Source organism: Simochromis diagramma, unplaced genomic scaffold (genome assembly GCF_900408965.1).
Source record: "Simochromis diagramma unplaced genomic scaffold, fSimDia1.1 OVJJ01000106.1, whole genome shotgun sequence".
Classification (NCBI taxonomy): Eukaryota; Metazoa; Chordata; class Actinopteri; order Cichliformes; family Cichlidae; genus Simochromis; species Simochromis diagramma.
Genome location: NW_024387121.1, coordinates 102,355 through 120,526, shown reverse-complemented (window position 1 = coordinate 120,526; position 18,172 = coordinate 102,355). Strand labels below are relative to the sequence as shown.

The 18,172-nt window shown below is 39.9% G+C and overlaps 1 protein-coding gene across 2 annotated transcripts in view; it reads left to right on the top strand.

The window, feature by feature from the left end:
- Positions 1-18,172, top strand: part of smpd3 (sphingomyelin phosphodiesterase 3) — an 88,613-nt gene that overhangs the window by 65,654 nt on the left and 4,787 nt on the right. For both annotated transcript variants that reach the window (XM_040046931.1, XM_040046932.1), the window contains 5 exons: positions 2,029-2,104; positions 5,170-5,331; positions 6,992-7,081; positions 12,685-12,748; positions 13,366-13,534. In XM_040046931.1, the coding sequence (XP_039902865.1) occupies positions 2,029-2,104; positions 5,170-5,331; positions 6,992-7,081; positions 12,685-12,748; positions 13,366-13,534 (561 nt within the window). The remainder of the gene's footprint in view (positions 1-2,028; positions 2,105-5,169; positions 5,332-6,991; positions 7,082-12,684; positions 12,749-13,365; positions 13,535-18,172) is intronic.

Sequence of the window (18,172 nt, the reverse complement as noted above, 5' to 3'; positions counted from 1 at the left end):
CATATCATTTTCTTCACACTCATAAGCAACAAGTCCTGGCTCTAAACTGTTATATCCTCCATCCTCTGCTCATCCATCATGAAGTCCACAGGTGTGGGACCACTTTTAAATTTAATTTTCATTCACTCTTTGGGTAAGTTTAGGCAATAAAATTACTCGCTAAGCTTTATGAAAGGAATGATGATTTTTTTTTTCAAATGAAATCCTTTTACAAACATTGGGATGGTTGTCAAGTAAAGCAAAGTTAGCTTATTAGTTAAACTGCTGGTTACATATTACTACAGATGTTCGTAATTGAATAAGAAGAGGTAATTTGGAAAATGATTTATTGGGATGCAGAATTCAGCTGATAAGCTGTTAGGAGGTAAAACTTTAAAGAACCATCATAGCACAGTGGAGTCTAATTCCTATCCCAGCAGTGAGAGGAATAAGGACAGGACCCCCCGAGTCTAGGTGCTGATGTTGGTGATGATGATGAAGGTGGAGGCTTGAATGGGACTCCAGTGACCAGGATGAGGCAGAGATGGGGAGGAGAATTAGAGTCTGAAAGGCAGAATGAGAAGAGAGCGCTCACATTAAAGCACACTGAGCAGAGGCTGATTGGCTCACAGAACACAGGCAAGAAAATGATTGGACTTGAGTAATGATGTCAGTATTGAGTTTGACAGCGTGGAAAAGAGGAAGTGATGTAAAGAACAGACTAGAAGACTAAACACACAGCAAAGCAGGCAGATGAGTGATTGCAGAGCTTCTTATTGAACATACAAATTTGTTTCTTTTATGTAACAATTTGTACAGCTTCATTAATGACTCAATGTGGCGTGCCAACCTCAATGCGGCTTCTGGCTCATCTGAAAAACAACTATGAAAAAGCCATTTTGGGTTATGTAATGTAATGGATCGCCTACATAACTGGAAATAAAATGAATAACATCTACTTGCTTCAAACACCACACAGGGGAAACTGTGTCAGATATCAGAGCAACAGCATCTTTGGCTCTTTGAGTCCAGATGGAACAGCAACAATCTTTTCCATTACAGAACTGGTCCATAGACCTCTGCTGAGGTTTATGTGAGCGTCATGTCTTTCTCTTATAAACTGTCTGATATAACCATGAATAACCAGAAGGGTGTGCTCAAGCACTAATCATTAGCACCATTGATTATCAGCTAACCTTTTAACATCCACTAGGGAACCAGACATGTGTTTAGGGTTAGTAAGGTTAGGGCTGGGTTTGCTAAATATGCATTTTCAGAAACTACAAAATGCGTTTCAAAAGTATCAAAAGTAGATCCATATATATAGGAGTATATATATATATATATACTCTTGAGGTTATTATGTATCACCCAACTCTAACCCTAACTCTGTGGGTCACTGGCTACCAGATGTTTATTTTTATTCTTGTTTTTAATCATCCAAATGGAGAAGCTGTATTAAAAACATTATAATGCCAACATTTTTTGAGAAATGTCACATCATATAGTTTCTGAAAAATTGCCTTGACGTTAGATTAGGTGACTGCCTCCCTGGCAAGAGGCAGTCGTTCTTCTTTTCTGAATGATTGAAACGGCAGTGGTGCACTACATGCCAAATAAGAGAGATATGATCATAACTGCGGTTCTTTCATCATTATTCCATTATGCAACTGTTACATACTGTTTTATTAGGCTTGCATATCTTATAATCATGAATTATTATCTCACATTTCTGTTATATCCATGAAATGCACCAATATTTCATGATGACATTACACAATGATGCCTTCTTTAGGTTTTCATGGGCTCTCTGCCCCACTGCCGTCATGTTGCACACCCTAAGTGCAGTGATCGAATTACAGCGTAATGACTCCGTTTTCCCACAGGGATCAATAAAGTTGCACCTTGCCTTGTATGATCTAATTGCTGCGGTTGTTACCTGGCTTGTTTCTCATATATAAACACACTCGTTAAATGGGCTTTGATGCTGCCTGTTTGAACAAGGTGGAGTGACATGTTTGTCTCTGGTCCCGTCCCCCTCCCCAACAGGTTCACGTGGGCACCTCACACCAAGAGCAGAGGGTGGTGGGATACGTCACATGTACGCATCTCCACGCCATAGAAGGTAGGGTTATATGTTCTACAACTCTCTCCTTCTGTCTTTTGTCATTTCTGTCTCTGCACATGCACACATGAGTGTATTAGTAAGGATCCCAAGATGCCTTTTTTTGAAGGGTTGTTTCGTAAGCAGGATGGAAAACATGTCAGGTCCCAATGTGATTGTCTTTCTCTAGAAGACCTGCAAAGACAGTTTTGTGTGTGCGTGTGTGTGTGTGTGTGTGTGTGTGCGTGTGTGTGTGTGTGTGTGTGTGTGCGTGTGTGTGTGTGTGCGTGTGCGTGTGTGTGTGTGTGCGTGTGTGTGTGTGTGCACGCTTCTCTGTCCAGATACTTAGATAAATGAGCACATCACAACCCGAGCATGCCTCCTCCTGCTGTTCCCATGGTGACTGCCTCAAGCTGTTTAAGGCGTCACAGCCCTATTTAAAGCCCCTGGTCGATGTCACCCTCATTTTTTACCAAAGACATACCCTCCCCACCTCTTTTCGCCTGCTATTCTGGGCTTCTCCTACGCTTCTCTCAGACCTAAATATAGCAGTGGCAGGGCTGTTTCTAAAGATACATCAAACACAGAGCCTTTGGAGGTTAAGGGGGCTGGGCTGGTGGGGTAAGTCAGGGAGAACAGAGAGGAAGAAACAGGGGAGGATTGCAGAGACCTGATTCTCTGAGAACTATATGAGAAATCTTTCCAGGCTGAGTGCTCAATTCATGATGCAGCGGGACTGTCAGCATATAGATATACAGTATATACTGAACTCAGTAATGCAGTGGCTACCTCATCTCTTGGCTTTCTTCCATTTCAGTGCAGTTCAGTTCAATGTGCTCTTATTTTTGTTCCTCTTTGACTTGTTGCCAGCGTGGTGAGGATGGAGGTCCTAGGCCAAAAGCCAATGGACACGTTACCAATCTGTTACAGAGAGAACAAACACGGTTACCTCAACATGCATGTGCTTGGACTATGAGATGAAACCAGAATACCCAAAGTACTAAGTAACCCAAACCTTCTTGCTGTGAGGGACATATATATAATCACTTTATGAACTTTATGAACTAAAGTGACGACCACAAAAGGCACCAGTTTTCTATTGCTGTTGCTACTTCACTCACACCCAGAAAAAATAAGATTTAATGTTTTATAGAGCCTCATTTAGGCTGTTGTTGAAAGAAAAATTGCAGCCAGCAGCCAAACTGTTGAGACCTCAATTCACTGATTTGTTGTCTGCTCTAATATTGCTGCATCACAGCCGGTGTCACAAGCGGTCGAGATGCATATACATGTACTCAATTTTTATTTGGACATCTCTGTCCTGTTTTAGTCCTGTGTTTCCATTTCAAGGATAAAAGTAATTTGATCTCAGCATTAATATTTTTGGTAAAACACTGATTGCACTGGACAAAGAATATATCTTTGCACAGTGCACAGCACCATAGAGCATATGGATTGTGTAAAACTGATAATAATGATATCTTTTTCATTTACCCCTAACATTTATATTTTTAACCTTTAAACAAAAATATCTATTTCAACCATATTTCTGTAAAGAATCAATAAAAATGTATGAAAGGAATAGCTGGAACTGAGGTGGCTATAGAGACCTGGACCACCTGCCTAAAATAAAACCCCTTTGAGAGGCTCAAATATAGTTGTGTTGTTAGTTTCCCAACTCAGAACAAAACTAATCTCTTTGCAAATTAACAGAGATTCAATTACTGTGAACTATCCTGAGGTACAGCTCAGTTGAAGTTCCAAATTCCCCGCTGGTATTTAACATCATTACTTCCTGCTTGTAAACTTCACAAAGACCACAGTTTAAAGCTCTGACAGTGCCTGGAAACTAAGGAGGTGGTGCATCCCGCATAAATGGCTGCATTACTCACCTGGGTGAAACATCTCTATATGCACCAGGTCTGCACTGACCCATCTTGTTATGAGAGGGATAAGTTTGGTTTGGTTTTAGACACATGCTAAATAAGCACATTTCTTAACATTAGCCAAACTCAAACATTACTCTTTTTGAGTCGCCTGGTGGATTTTAAAAGGTTAAACTTTGTCTACACATCAAAGGATTTGTTTGTTGCATCACCTTAAACCTGATGATTGTTTGCTAGTGGACATCCACTAGTTCCTGCTAATTTCTCTGTGTATGTATTCAGAGTGAGACTGTTTACCTGAGTGTTCCTTTTTTTCTGACTAAAGCATACAAATCATTATATTATTTTGATCTGAAGAAACATTTCGTTTTCATGCACATACACAGGCAAACTCTCCCCCACGTCCCCCCTCCCACATCCATCCATCTCTAAAAGATGCAGTCACACAAAAAGAAAAGAAATAGCATTTCACATGTACTTGAGCTGAGAGTAATCAAAGCCAAAGCCACCTACTCACCCACCAATATCTTGACACCTCTTTGTTTCTCGCACTCTCCACTATTCAGCTGATATTTCTATCGCATGCTTTCACCCACCGCCTCCTTCTATTCACCTCCTCCCTCCGATCCATAACTAACGCCAATTTATCAGATGTACTGGCAGCAGCGGACAGACACAAATGCTGCCAAAGCAAAACAGCACCAGAAGTTACTTAAAGGGTTAGGCTGCCTTTTTTTAAGCAGGATTGTAATAATTGCTCCGTAGTTACAGTATTAGACAGTGGGTGACAGATGGCAAAAGCAAGACCTTCTCACAGAGCACAGATCAAGTCAGAAACAACATGAAATGGAAGAGCTGGGGTGGCGGTGGGTTACAGAGCGGCTTGCAGAGGCAGAAGAAACTGCAGGCAGGCTGAAGCAATGTAAATAGTGCAAGGCAATCACCAGAGGGGCCAGCCCCCAAATTAACTTATAGGTTTAAGATAACGTTTTACAACTTCATTAGCTTACCAATTTGTAGCTCATTCTTTGGTGTCATACTACGTTGTAATCTACGCAATGCAAATGTTCACATTCAGGTTCTAACCCACAGTACTAATGCTGAATTAATCTGTGAGATTATGCTGTGATTACACCCATTTCTGTATATTTTACTGATTTTCAGTAATAATCTGCTACTCATTTCACTGCATTATCTCAGGTGATGCATCAGTACGGTGTGAGCAGCTGGACCGGTTGCTTCAGTGGGGGGCTGAGTTTCGCCAGTCATCATCCATACCACTGGAAGGAGAGAAGGTGCTGGAAGACCTGGTGGCCTTCGACGTCATCCTGGGAGACCTCAACTTTGACAACTGCTCTTCAGGTATGTCTAAATTGATAGTGCCAGGATCAACACAGGGGTAGTTGGGATGTTCTCCACCCACCTCAAAATTTGATTGCATGCTGAACTAGAGAAAAGCTGTACAGTGGGGTTGAATTTTGGATATGCACTGATGTAGATCTTGAAATAGGTCATTTCTCAAAAATGTCAACGTGTTCTCTAACTTGCTGTTAACATCGAGTCTCCCATTTAGCACTTGGAAAATTCTGAAAATCATTCACTTTGTGTTTTAAAATGCATTTGATCTTATGATTCAGTTATAAACAATCTGAGGTTCGACTAATTACCCAAAACTTCAGCTTTAGTCCTTTGCTTTGTAATAATAGTGTGTAAAGAACAAAGCTGCAATTTTTAATTCCAAAAGAAAACCATTGTTTAACTGACTAATGTACTAACTCGATAGGCTCCTGCTGTCAAATAGACAATCAACATTTTAATAAGTTAAAAGACAGTTGATTGTTCTTATTAGTCATATTGTTAAATTCTTCTTTGAAACCTTTCTGTAATGAGGCATTGAATGTGACCACGATGCTTGTTATAATTAATCAAAACAGCCTTGAAACAGTGAACCTCTATGACAGTGTGTCAGTAAAGCTCATGGCTCAGCTCACAGATCTTTGTACTTCACACTGCAATTGTACATGCAAAAATAAAATGTGAATTAAGCTCTGAATGCTTCTAAGTAAGACTGAATAGCAGCTCAGTACTGTACCTGAAGGCCTCCTGTATACCCACAGCTTTAGCCAGAGCTCTGCACTGGTGTTATTTATATAACCACCATCAACAGCACCAACATAAAAGACAGAAAGAAGCATTGCTGTCTCTTTATCCCTTAAATCCCAGTGCGAAAAAGTGTTTGTGTTGTAAAGCAGACTTAGCAATAAAAAGCAACGCAGTGGATTAAAAAGAAGGATAGAGTGGGAGAAAAGGTATGAAAAATAAAAGATTTTTAGTAGCTAATTAATAACTATATAAGACTAACTATTCACCACATTTAATTTTTGCATTAAATGAGATAAATGCAAGACGACAATAATAAAAAGCATTCATACAAAAGAGCTATCTCACAAACACAAGCATGATGTAGCTTGCCATTGCCAGTGTGTGAATATGTGTGTGAATGGGTGAATGACTGAATTACTGAATGTAGTGTAAAGCGCTTTGGGGTCCTTAGGGACTGAGTAAAAGCGCTATACAAATGCAGGCCATTTACCATTTACCATGATAACTAAACCAGCTGCAGTTGGTATCAAAAATAGAAAGCACTAAAGGTCAAGTCCTTGGCAACGGTGGGGAGGAAGAACTCCCTTTTTAACTGAAAGAGTCCACACAAGCAGGCTCAGGGAGGGGAAAAGGTCTGTAAAGAGAATGAAGAGGGAAAAAGAAAAGTGTAGAGCTGTGGAGCTTAAAAGGGGACTTAAGTGAAATGAAATGAATGAATAAATAATAATGAAACTGATTTATTTTATTATACTTAACTGGTGTTTTGCCCTGCACAGCATGCTAGCAGCTTAGCAACTATGACCTCCTAAAGAAGAATCAGTAATGTGTGACTTTTCTGCCGTGTTTGGAGTAAAACTGACTTTCCTGACTGTGTGTATAACCTTCCACTGTGTATGTGTGCACACTTGTATTTTTCCAGAGGACAAGCTGGAGCAGCAGCACGCACTTTTTACTCAATACAAGGACCCATGTCGCCTGGGGCCAGGGGAGGACAAACCATGGGCTCTGGGTAACAACACACAACCCAACACATGCCCACGCACATCTTCCTCTACGGTCGCTCCATACACACTGTAGTAATATGTACACCACCAGCTTTGGTTACAGCCTGACTGTAAAATGCAGGTGTTGCTGCGTGCACCGAGGATCCATGCGGTGCCTGCAGAGTGCAGCAGGCATTAATCTGGCTCAGGCTGGCTAAGTCAGAATGCACCCAGTACAGCAGGCTGATACATGGGCATTAGTGACGCAGAAGACTGGAGGGTTTTGGTCTGGATATGGAGCGTTTTTTTAGGCCAGCGGTATTTCAGGGACAGTGTGGGCAGGACCGAGTGAAAGGGCTTGTTTAGAGAAGGGCTTATTTATTTGGACAGGCATATTTTCCATTGCAAGCCGGGAAAACAGATTGGCACTGCCTGTTTCGCTGTTATTAGACATAGGGAGGTTGGAGGGGAAAGAAAAAACTGATCAATGAATCAGTGAAAGAAAGGGAAGGAAGATTATCCCATTTCATAAAGCTTATCCAAAGAAGATTAGACCTGAATGGATACAATAGTGAGCCAAAAATCACAGCTAGAGAGCTGAAGCTGCCAGATATTGTCAGATGTTGTACTGACAGAGTGTGCAGTAATTTCCTGACTCTTCTGGTGGCAAACGGCGGGATTTCATACTTCTTTTAAATCTTGTGGAAAAGAAGGAAAAGCATGAGACCAACTTGGCATAAAAAGCCGTGGCAATATGTTCACATGACTGAAGTTTCAGCAAAAAAAGAAAAATCTCCCCCACTCATAAATGTCACGTCTCTTTTCATGATGCGTTTTAGTTCATGTTAGAGGGCAGATTAAACAACCGCCAAAGCCAGCAAGTACACTCACTGTGGTCTTCGATGTATTTTTGGAGCTGTGGCCAGAGCTGGTGTGAAAGAATATTTATTTTGTTCCCTTCACAGCTTGTTGGTGTTTTCAGGATTTATGAGACCAGAAAACTGTGGTCATGTTAACCACTCAAAACAGGGAAGCTGGTGCATTTCTGTACTTTCCCAAGCGAGCTGAAGCAACACGTTCTCACTCCCAACCCAACACGTGCTCCTGCTCAGGAACTCCTTCCTTTTATATTTTAACACATTAGTGTGTTTTTCCATTTCAGGGGTGCCATTTAGTGTTGATTTACAAGAGGAGGAGTAACAAAATCCTACATTTGACAGGTGTCTGGAAACTAATTTAAGGTTAGGGTTAAGGTTTGTTGGTGTTTTAGCCACATGCATGGAATTTGGCCCTGTAGTATTTAGAAGCATTTCCATTTGGATGTGCCAAATGGGCAAAAATACCATGACATCTAAGTCTATCTGGGTCACCAGGTGGGGGTGAGCCTAACGCAGAAGACAAAAGCAGATTCATTTAACTCGTGTTTTTGACCTTACCATTGGTGTTGCCATACGGTTAGCTTAAATGCAGACTTTCATTATGTCAAACACCCAGTAGAAAGACAGACTTCTCCTTTCCTTGTTTCCTTAACCTTTATCTTACTACGCAGTGAAAGTCTTAAGATTTAGAGTTGTTCAGTTATCAGTTCTGCTTGCCTCTAATGTCACAACTCACTAATACACTGATTTGTTTTGAACTTTCAGCGACTTTTTAATGCCTCAGGTAAACAATCTCATGCTGTTTTGTTAAAATCTGCTATGAGCTGTATTAAAGTAACCAAAGTGAAGCGAAGGCTGTAGTCTAACTCTGTTTGCATTGGCTATGTGCTCATTTTGATGTTGACTGTATTGCCAAACCACTGTCTAGTATAGTCTCGTGAATTTATTTGACTTGAATGATGATAATAAAAGCAAGAGTTAAAGCGGATCATCTCTGTAGCAGGAAAAGAAAATGTAAGTTGACAGAAGGGTTAGCAAGATTATGTTTCATTTTACTGTTGAGACTGCCTGCACCCTCCCGTTTTTAACTCCAGCCTTGGCAGTGAAATTATTTTTTAGTCCATGTTTACACAGCCCGGAGTAGCCTTAGTACATACGATATGTTTTCTTGTCTATCTCGAGGATCCACATCAACAGCCTCGTTGTGTAAGTGTTGTCAGATATACATATATAGTACCACAATCCTCTCTTTCTGACTTCTCCTTCATGTCTTTCCTTGAGCTGTCTGAGTTAAGTTGATTAGCAAAAGATGTGGAAGTTTTGTTTGACTTGGCCAGGTTTGGTTGCATTAGCTTTGGCATTTCTTATGGGGAGTTGGAGCTCCTGGACAAATTCTGCACCAGTACAGGGCGAACAACCCGACTCCACACAGTGGCCGTGCTCAGCATCCTTGGTTACCATGGTGTCCCATGGTACTGATGACATCAACAGCACTTTTTTTCTTGAAGTCTCTCTGTGGTTATTTCTGACCTTGAGGGACTCCCACCGACTCTGTCGAGCTGCTAACAGCGTACCCAGTGGGCGACACCTACAGGTTCTGACCGAGTGAGAATGGGTTGGCTAAAAACGGCAGCAGTGTAGCGGAGTATGCCCACCGGACACCCCGCCATCTTTATTTTCACTGATCTAAAACCTGCTCTTAGAATTGTGAAAAACACTGTCCGCGCATCAGACGCCTACTCTTCATAAGAGCTCCCAACACTCATGAATTGACTGGAGTAACTTCAGAGTGCTGCGTTCGTCATGCGGAGCATTTTAAACGCATTATCCAGCCCACGGCCTTGAGTCCTCATTCTCAAAAGCATCTCTGAGTGCTTCTCTCTCTCTTGCTGTTTTATTCCACTGGTTTATGACAGTAGATTGTAGTCTGAGGATTATAAAGGCGGAGAGGGTTTCTGACCCTTTAGAATAGCTATACTGGAAGCTAGATGTTATTTGACATAGTGAGGGGGAGGACTGTGCAGTGTAAACTACATCAATAAAGCGTGAGCAGAAATGGTTTCTGCAGTATGTCACTGCAAATGAAATACACAGAGTGGAGATGAATCATTGGTGCAGTTGTATATGAATATTTTTCACGAGCCAGATTTTAATCAGATACTGGTGTTTTGCTGTTTTCATCTTTATTTAAGCTAATTGAAATAATTCGATTCATGCTCACAAGTTTCAGTCTACAAAGGGCAAAACAATGAAAAACAGAGATTTACCAAATAGCAAGAAGTCTGGTTGTTTATTTTCAGCTGCACCAATGTCCTCCCAGTGCCCAGAGACACGCCTGTCAGGTGGATGAACATCAATTCATTGTTCACAAAGGTAGATAAACCTTTAAGAGGTCAGTAAGACTAGAAAAGCACAAGAGAAGCACAAGCAGAAGTACATTAATCCACTAACAAATCATGAGCGATGAGCCTCACCTGAATTTTATGCCATTAGAGTGTTTTGAAAATTGTTCAGTCATTGTAATCGGTACACATCCCTAACTATATATCATATATATACTAATATATATATATACTATATATACTATAATATATTTTGTTCTTGGGTTAGGGTCATCACCGATGGTTTTAATGACTTGGTGAACAAAAATAAATTTATATAAAATCTATTAATGGACACTCCTGTAGCTCGTACATTTTTGGTCCTGTGTATTAAAGTACAAAATTGTCATTAAAAGTTTAAGACTGGGACAAACCACAGTGCCCTCCACCAAAGATATGATTATAAAAGGAGACTCTTCTTCTTCTAAAGCTACAATAGGATATTATTTTATGAACGTGAAATTGGCGCCAGCTGATGATGTATAGAGAAATGATAACTTTTGTTCAGTGAATGGTAAATGGACTGGTTCTTAGATAGCACATTTCCTCTTTACTTAAACACTCAAAGCATTTTCTTCAGCTTTATTCACACCCAGTCATACCAGTACTTTTTTCTAAACCTGGATCTTTTCTATCTAGAAGAGCAACTTGGGGTTCAGTATCTTGTCCAAGGATATTTCGGCACGCACACTGTAGCAGTCAGGGGTCAAACCACCAAATTGCCTATCAGGTACCTTCTGAGCTGGTTCCCATTATCTGATAACATTTGAAATTGGTAAATTAGATGAACAAAGGCTGCAGCTCAGGAGCAAGAGCAGACTGTCTAGTCATTTTAAGATTGGTGCTTTAACTCATCCATCAGAGTATGAGTGTGTGGTTGTTAGGTTAAACCTGCTTAGTCATAGAAAAATGTAGTAAGAAAGCACTTTGAGTTCTCAGAGTAGAAAAAAGTATTTAAGTACCACTCCAAACGCTGAGAGATGGACAACTTTTTCTAGTCTAATGATTTGAGACAAACATCTAAATTCATTGTGTCATTTTAACCTTCCATTAAGAGCTTTTGTTGCCCTCCAACTTGGACTCTGCAAACCCTGCAGAGTCATATGAGCATTGTGCACTTTATAAAAGCATCATGCACACTGATAATCTCCTGCTGACACATTTCATGAAAGAGACGCTTCATGAATTCAGAGAAGGGAAAAAAAGCTCAGCCAGCAAGTAAAAGGTAATCCTATTTTTCCTCTTTTTTTTCTTCTAAACCTGACCTCCATCAGTGTATGTACCTGTGGGTCATGCTAACTTGTATCACTCCATACCTTCATACATTCAGTATCAGGGTAGAAAGTGCAAGCTCTGCGCTGCCTTCCAAAAAAATATTTTTGCATAAATCATTTTTCATTCTCGCCTAAAGTAAACATGGAAATGAACCACCTGAACCTTTTCTCACTCCCTGCTCACATAATGATGCTTAATCAGGACATGTAGGTGTTCTATTACAATGCACTGGGCACTCTTTTACTGACAGTTTTCACCAGGTTAGTCTGATAGGATTTAACACCTGACCTGGACCATAAGCACAAGCAGAAGCACTCTGCTGATGTGTTAGTCAAGGACTTTATCATGGAAACCAAGAACAGTGGAGATATTAGATGTTTGCCTTTTAAAATGTTATAATCTTGTGGAAGTTTGTATTTTATTTTTCCCTAAATCTAAGTATCTAAGTAGCCTCCGTGTCTAAGCCACATTATTCAATGCCTCAAACTAACCAAAAAGACAGAAAGGCCTCACAGTCAAAAATAAGCAGCATTCAATCTCTTGGCGGTCATATGATGACTTTTGTTCTAAGTGGTGTGTGTGTGTGTGTGTGTGTGTGTGTGTGTGTGTGTGTGTGTGTGTGTGTGTGTGTGTGTGTGTGTGTGGGTGTGTGTGGGTGTGTGTGTGTGTCTAAAAATCAAACATGAAAATGTTTGTAATTCTGGCTGTGAGAATTACCTTTTTTCTCTATTAGGCACCTCCATCAAGGGATGCTTACACAGCATTTTCATCCACACGAGCTATATTCTTTAAAAACTCTGCAGCTAAACTGGACGACTGGACAGACTGCTCAGCTGTCCCATAGTCAAATTGTAAACGGTTACAAGAGAAGTCATTTTCTGCATCCTATTTGCTAATGTAAACACATCAGTGTGAATGAATGGATGTGCTAAGTAGTCCATTATAAAAACATGTGATGATGCTAGCTAAAAGACTGAGCCATGGACTGATACTACAAGGCTGAGGGAGAACGAGGGGGAGGGAAGGAGAGAAATGCAGGCTGAAATTACTTGTGCACGTCTCCACTTTAATGCATTGTAATGTGTCTTTAAACAGGTACTCTGCTGGATCCCAGTGGCCTTTATGATGAAGATGTCAGTTCACCGGAAAGTTTACAAAAGTGAGTCTCATCCCCTGAAAAATCAAATTACCTCTCCTTATATTCGCATGACGATCATAAATCACAGCGGTCTAACTTCTGCTCCCAAATCTTACGAGTGTACCCATAATATATGTGTACCAAAACATATCTGAGATTTAAAGCTCTGAAATTACCATTGACCCAGTGCTCATGTTTGCAATTTGCTGTAATTACTATAATTTCTTCGGAAATTTTCAATGAAGCATCGTCATGACATCACCAGGCAGGCCACGAAGTCAAGATAAGCCCTAATCTCAGCAAATTTAGATGATGGGAGTGCAAACCCACACTTGACCGTTGCTCAGCTGATACACTGCAAACCATCTCCACCCCAACTGCTCGTTATCATTCAGTGTCTGACATATTTATCTTCAGTGCCTGCTCTGGAGTCTTGTTAATACTCTCTTCACTTTCCACGTATGCACACAGAAGTCTATAGAGGTTGGAGAACAGAGCCAATATCCCAAAATATAAATGACTGTAGACTGAAATAATAATCTTTTTGGTTATAGTGGTCCTGACAGAATTCCAATTAACTATATGCATTTGGATACAACACAGCATCTAAACTTCAGTATGTTGTGTGTTGTTTTCAGACTTATGGAGAACGAAGAGGGAAGGAAGGAGTACCTGGTGTTTCCTCCCAGTAAGAGCCAGTGTCCCGCCAGCAGTCAGAAGGGAAGGAAAATCCCGCTGAAGGGCAATGGACGCCGTATTGACTACATCCTTTACAGCGACGAGGGCCTCCAACAGGACTGGAAACTGGTACGGTTTTGTTGTCTTGCTGGATGTTGCTCTCAAGACTCAGTCTCATATTTTTATTGTTAATTTGTGTAAAAAATTTCCAATCACTCTGTTAAATGTGCCACTCACGGCAAAACAGCCCAGTATGTTACATGTACTGTGCTCGGCTGTCTTCTCTTTACTCCTCACAACAAACCTTTTACCGACCATAAAACCATAAAACTTTGATCCAGAAGCCACATTCTTGTCCATGATAACAGCTACAAACGTCAGGTTGAAGATGTTGGACCTGGTTTCCTGGTTGTTTCTGACCATCTGAACGTCACCTCAGCTAACTGTGACACTTTGAGACTTTTTTTAGACCTTAGAAAGCTGGCAACAACTCTTAATCACCTGTCCTTTTATTTGTGTTTGAACTAATTAGCTTGCAATATGCTTAGTAATTTACAAAGCCTCAAAGTATTTCTTTATTTTTAATCTTAAAGATATATGCTGTTTACTCAGTCAGCCTCAGAAAAACAACAGTTCATAGAATTAAGTCCAATATTATACTAAGAAGTGTATTCCCATGATGAGTGTAAACTTTTGACCGGACATCTAAGTGCTTTTAAGAGGTCCTCTAATTCGCTCCATTGACCATAATCAGTTTAAATTTTAATTACGTTGTTTGAATGCAGTCATAGAGTAGATGGCTATATTGAAAGCATTATTTAAATGAGGTCGTGCTAGCGGTCAAGTCATAATTGAAACGTTATTAAAAACATGCCATTTTTATTGTATTCTGAAGGGATTACTTCAACCACAAATTCACAGTAATAACAACATATTACAAGCAGATAAATATATGATTTTCATTTTCTGCCTTTCATTTGTTTTATGAGTCTTTATGGAAGTCCAGACTTCCATAACTCCAGACTAGAGATGGCAAATCATTGTTCAGCGATGGTGTCAACGCAAAGTGTTGTCAATTAGTGAGTTTCTGAAATGGGCAGTCTTAATCAACTTAATCAACAACTGCCCATTTATTTATGTCATATAGATAAGACTACAAGAAATTCCTTTGAATCACGCGTGTACAAGCGCTTTCAGACAGTTCGGGCTCACAGACGTAAACCCCGCAGCTAACACTGACATGAAGTGACATCATCCTTTCCTATATTCAAAATCCAACAGCTCATTTGGGTGCTCTACCATTCAGCACTGCTTTGAGCTAACTGATGTTAGCTATCTAAGCAGTGTTAACCTACTGTAGCCAATACTTTGTTTTAAGCTAATCAGCTACATGCTAATGTTAACCAGCTACCCAAAACCTTTCACGCTGCTGTCTAGGGCAGCGGTCCCCAACCCCCAGGCCATGGACCGGTACCGCTCCGTGAGTCGTTTGGTACCAGGCTGCCAGAGTTGAGGCTTGAGTTTGACATTTATGGTTTTCTGGGTTTTTATAATTAACTCGGTTTCCCTGGGCCATTTTCCCGTGTTGTAGTTGTGTCTTATTTTGAAAGAAATATTTACGCATTACCATAGCGACCAGAGAGCATTAAAGGACAGAGAGGACGATGTTACTCTCAGTGTTGTTGGTGCATTTCAGGAGGACGCTGCTAATAAAGTTACACAATTATACAGTGAATTCGCGTTTATTATCATATTTACAAAACACCACAGTTTCTGTCTTGGTCGTATCATTTTAGTTTGTTGTATTGATCAGCGACACCTTAAATGCTGGTCCGTGAAAATATTGTCTGACATTAAATTGGTCTGTGGCGCAGAAAAGGTTTGGGAACGCTGCGCTAGGGAAACCAATTCCATTCATTCTACGATTTTCTTAAGCTTATCCAAGGTGGAGTCACAGGAGGTGGGGGTGTATCGCAGCAGTCATGAGACAAGAGGTGGGGTATCTCCTGGAGAGGTCGCCAGTGGAAGTCCTTTCTGATTGTGTTCTTTAGCTTGCAAACATGTTAGCTTTCTGCACACACACACACACACACACACAGGCCAGTCTTTCACTTTTACTCAGGAAATTCAAATTTACCAATACAGAACTACAAAGGTGTTCCCAGATTTCAGTGTCGTCACATTTAGCGTTACATGGAAAAGAAATAAAGGGAAAAGAAATGGTACCCTTCACAGATCACCATTTGAACATGCAGATATCGTAGGGACTGTGTACCCCTGGTGCTTTTTGTATCCTCAAAGTATTGTATTTCTAATATAATTTTACAACTTCCATAATCTTGAGCAACACTTTTTCCCTGCAGGAATCAATAAAGTTTTGATTATACAAGGAGCTGAGAATAACAATGTGACGTCTTACACGGTACACAGACTCAGTACACAGTGCACGTTTTTCACAGCAGACATTCAGATTTATCACAGCACGAGAAGGACGTGTGTGATTAATAACACTAAGAGCAACCCTTCCATTAAGTGGACAAAAGCGAAACCTTCCTTAGGTAATGCAGCGTTCATTCAGTTTCACTGGCATGTCAAAAGGGTTTATTATGAAAAAAGGCAGCACATGTTTTAAATCGGTGTTCCTACTGTGTTGGATGTGTGAAAGTATCTCCAAATATTACATGCTTAAAACACCAACACAAAAGAGTTTGCTAACAGGGGGCACAGAATTGTGGCATTTTCTTGTCAGCGGGGAGGTGATATGTTTAATTCTCCTCTGATTAATTTCCTAGCAACAAAGCTAAAAACCTAATTTTCCCGAGCCGTGTGAAGCAGGCTGAAATTATGTCACACCACGGGAGAATGTTTGACTAAAATCTGGAGAGGTGAACAATGAAACACAGCAAAAACAACAACAAAAAAGTAGGGAAGAAAAGGAATGAGGGCAGGGCTGTCTGTGTGAGGGACTGGAGAGGATTGGAAAACCAAATCATACTATTTACACCTCTCTCCTTTCTTTCCATCTCTCTGTCTGACTCTTTCTATTGGCTCTCTGAAGGCAGCCGCCTGACGCCACCTTCTGTCAAAGTACAGTTACTGTAACATCATTTCCCTTAAGTGGAGCTGATCAAGCATGTCGCTAACCTCCCGTCACTTGAAGGGTCTCATTTATTTACATGTTTACCTTAATCTTGTGTTGTTTCTCTTTATCTCTTCATGTTACTTTAAATTATTTTTTGAAGAACATACTTGGATAAAAATGTTTCCGCTCTTAGGTTTAAATTGTCCTGCAATAATTATTTAGTGGAGACACAACTAGCAGAAGGAGATTAGTGGATTACCTTAATGAAGACAATTAAGTTTTAAATGAGTCGATATATCAAAGTATGACCCAATTTACATATTAAATATTGCTTATAACTAGTTTCAGTGAATGGATTTTGTATAGAGGGAGGGTTTATTTGTGGAGATGTTGATATATATTTTTAACCACTTCTTAAATCAGGAAACATAGTCAGCAGCCAAGAAAAATACTTTTTTCCCCTTTCATGTGTTGTTATTAATAAAATCTTCCAGAAATCAGCTTCTCCATTGTATATGAGTAATGTGCCTTTAGAGCATGATCAAAAGGTCATTTTGAAGAAGTAGCCTTCAGAGGAATGTGTTGCAAAAGTCCAAGCATTTCTATTTAATTGGGGAAAATACTAGAAGTAATATTAGGAATATGGACCACCTCAAAATTCTCTCTGTTTATCTCTTACACCAAAAAAAAGAAAAAAGAATTTGATATATTTTGTAAAATGTTTTGTTTTTTTTGCCATAAAAATGTAAACTAACATACAAATCCATACTAAAAGAATGTTTCATTTTGAAATGTAAGTTTCCTGTCAATTAGATTGTACGAAGTACTATTTAAAAAATTTCATAAATTGTCAGATCTCATCTTAAAACTGCACTATTGATAAAACATATCAACATTGTTAAATGAACTCTCATTGATTGTCATGACAAAGGTTTTAGTAGTACTTGCAGCTACGTTAGCAGTCGTTGTCTGTGGAAAGTACCTTCTATTGACATTACAGTCCACATACTTTTGGTCAGGGTTGTTTATCATGGTTTTGGACAAGTCCCCAGAGTTCCAGTGACATTTAGTGACAGCATGAGGCAGGAAGGCCCTTCCTGCTCCAACATGACAATGTCACCATTCATAAAGCTGATTTTTTTTTTTTTTTTTTCAGGAGAGGGAGCACCTCATATTCAAAAAGCACCAAGCAGCTATGATGAATCTAGATGGCCTCTTTCTGTAAAATGTATACATAAAAATGTGGGCTATTTTGGACTCTCAGTTATTGAGATTATGGTTAATGAATAAACCGCTTCAGAGGGGAACAAATGTTCCGATAGCAAATTGAAAAGCAGCAGCAGAGAGCTGCCTCATTAGCTTGTGTTAAAGTAATTTCTCTTTTAACATCTAACTAAAGATTTCAGTGATTACACTAATGCTTGCTTTATACTGGAGGATGTTGGTTTTGGTAATATTATAGGCTGCCCGAAGATGTCATGTGCAGTGGTGCTTCCTCTTATCTAAAACAAGGCTGTAAGACACTGATTCCCAACACTCCTAACTATCACTCCTAAACTGAAAAGCTTTTAACAGAAAACCAGCAATGCCAAAATTAATGCACGTGACTTTATTTGAAACGTCTTTTACTTTCTGAAAACAAAAACCAAACCTGCCCTAATGTTGAAAGTTGCTGCAGAATTAAC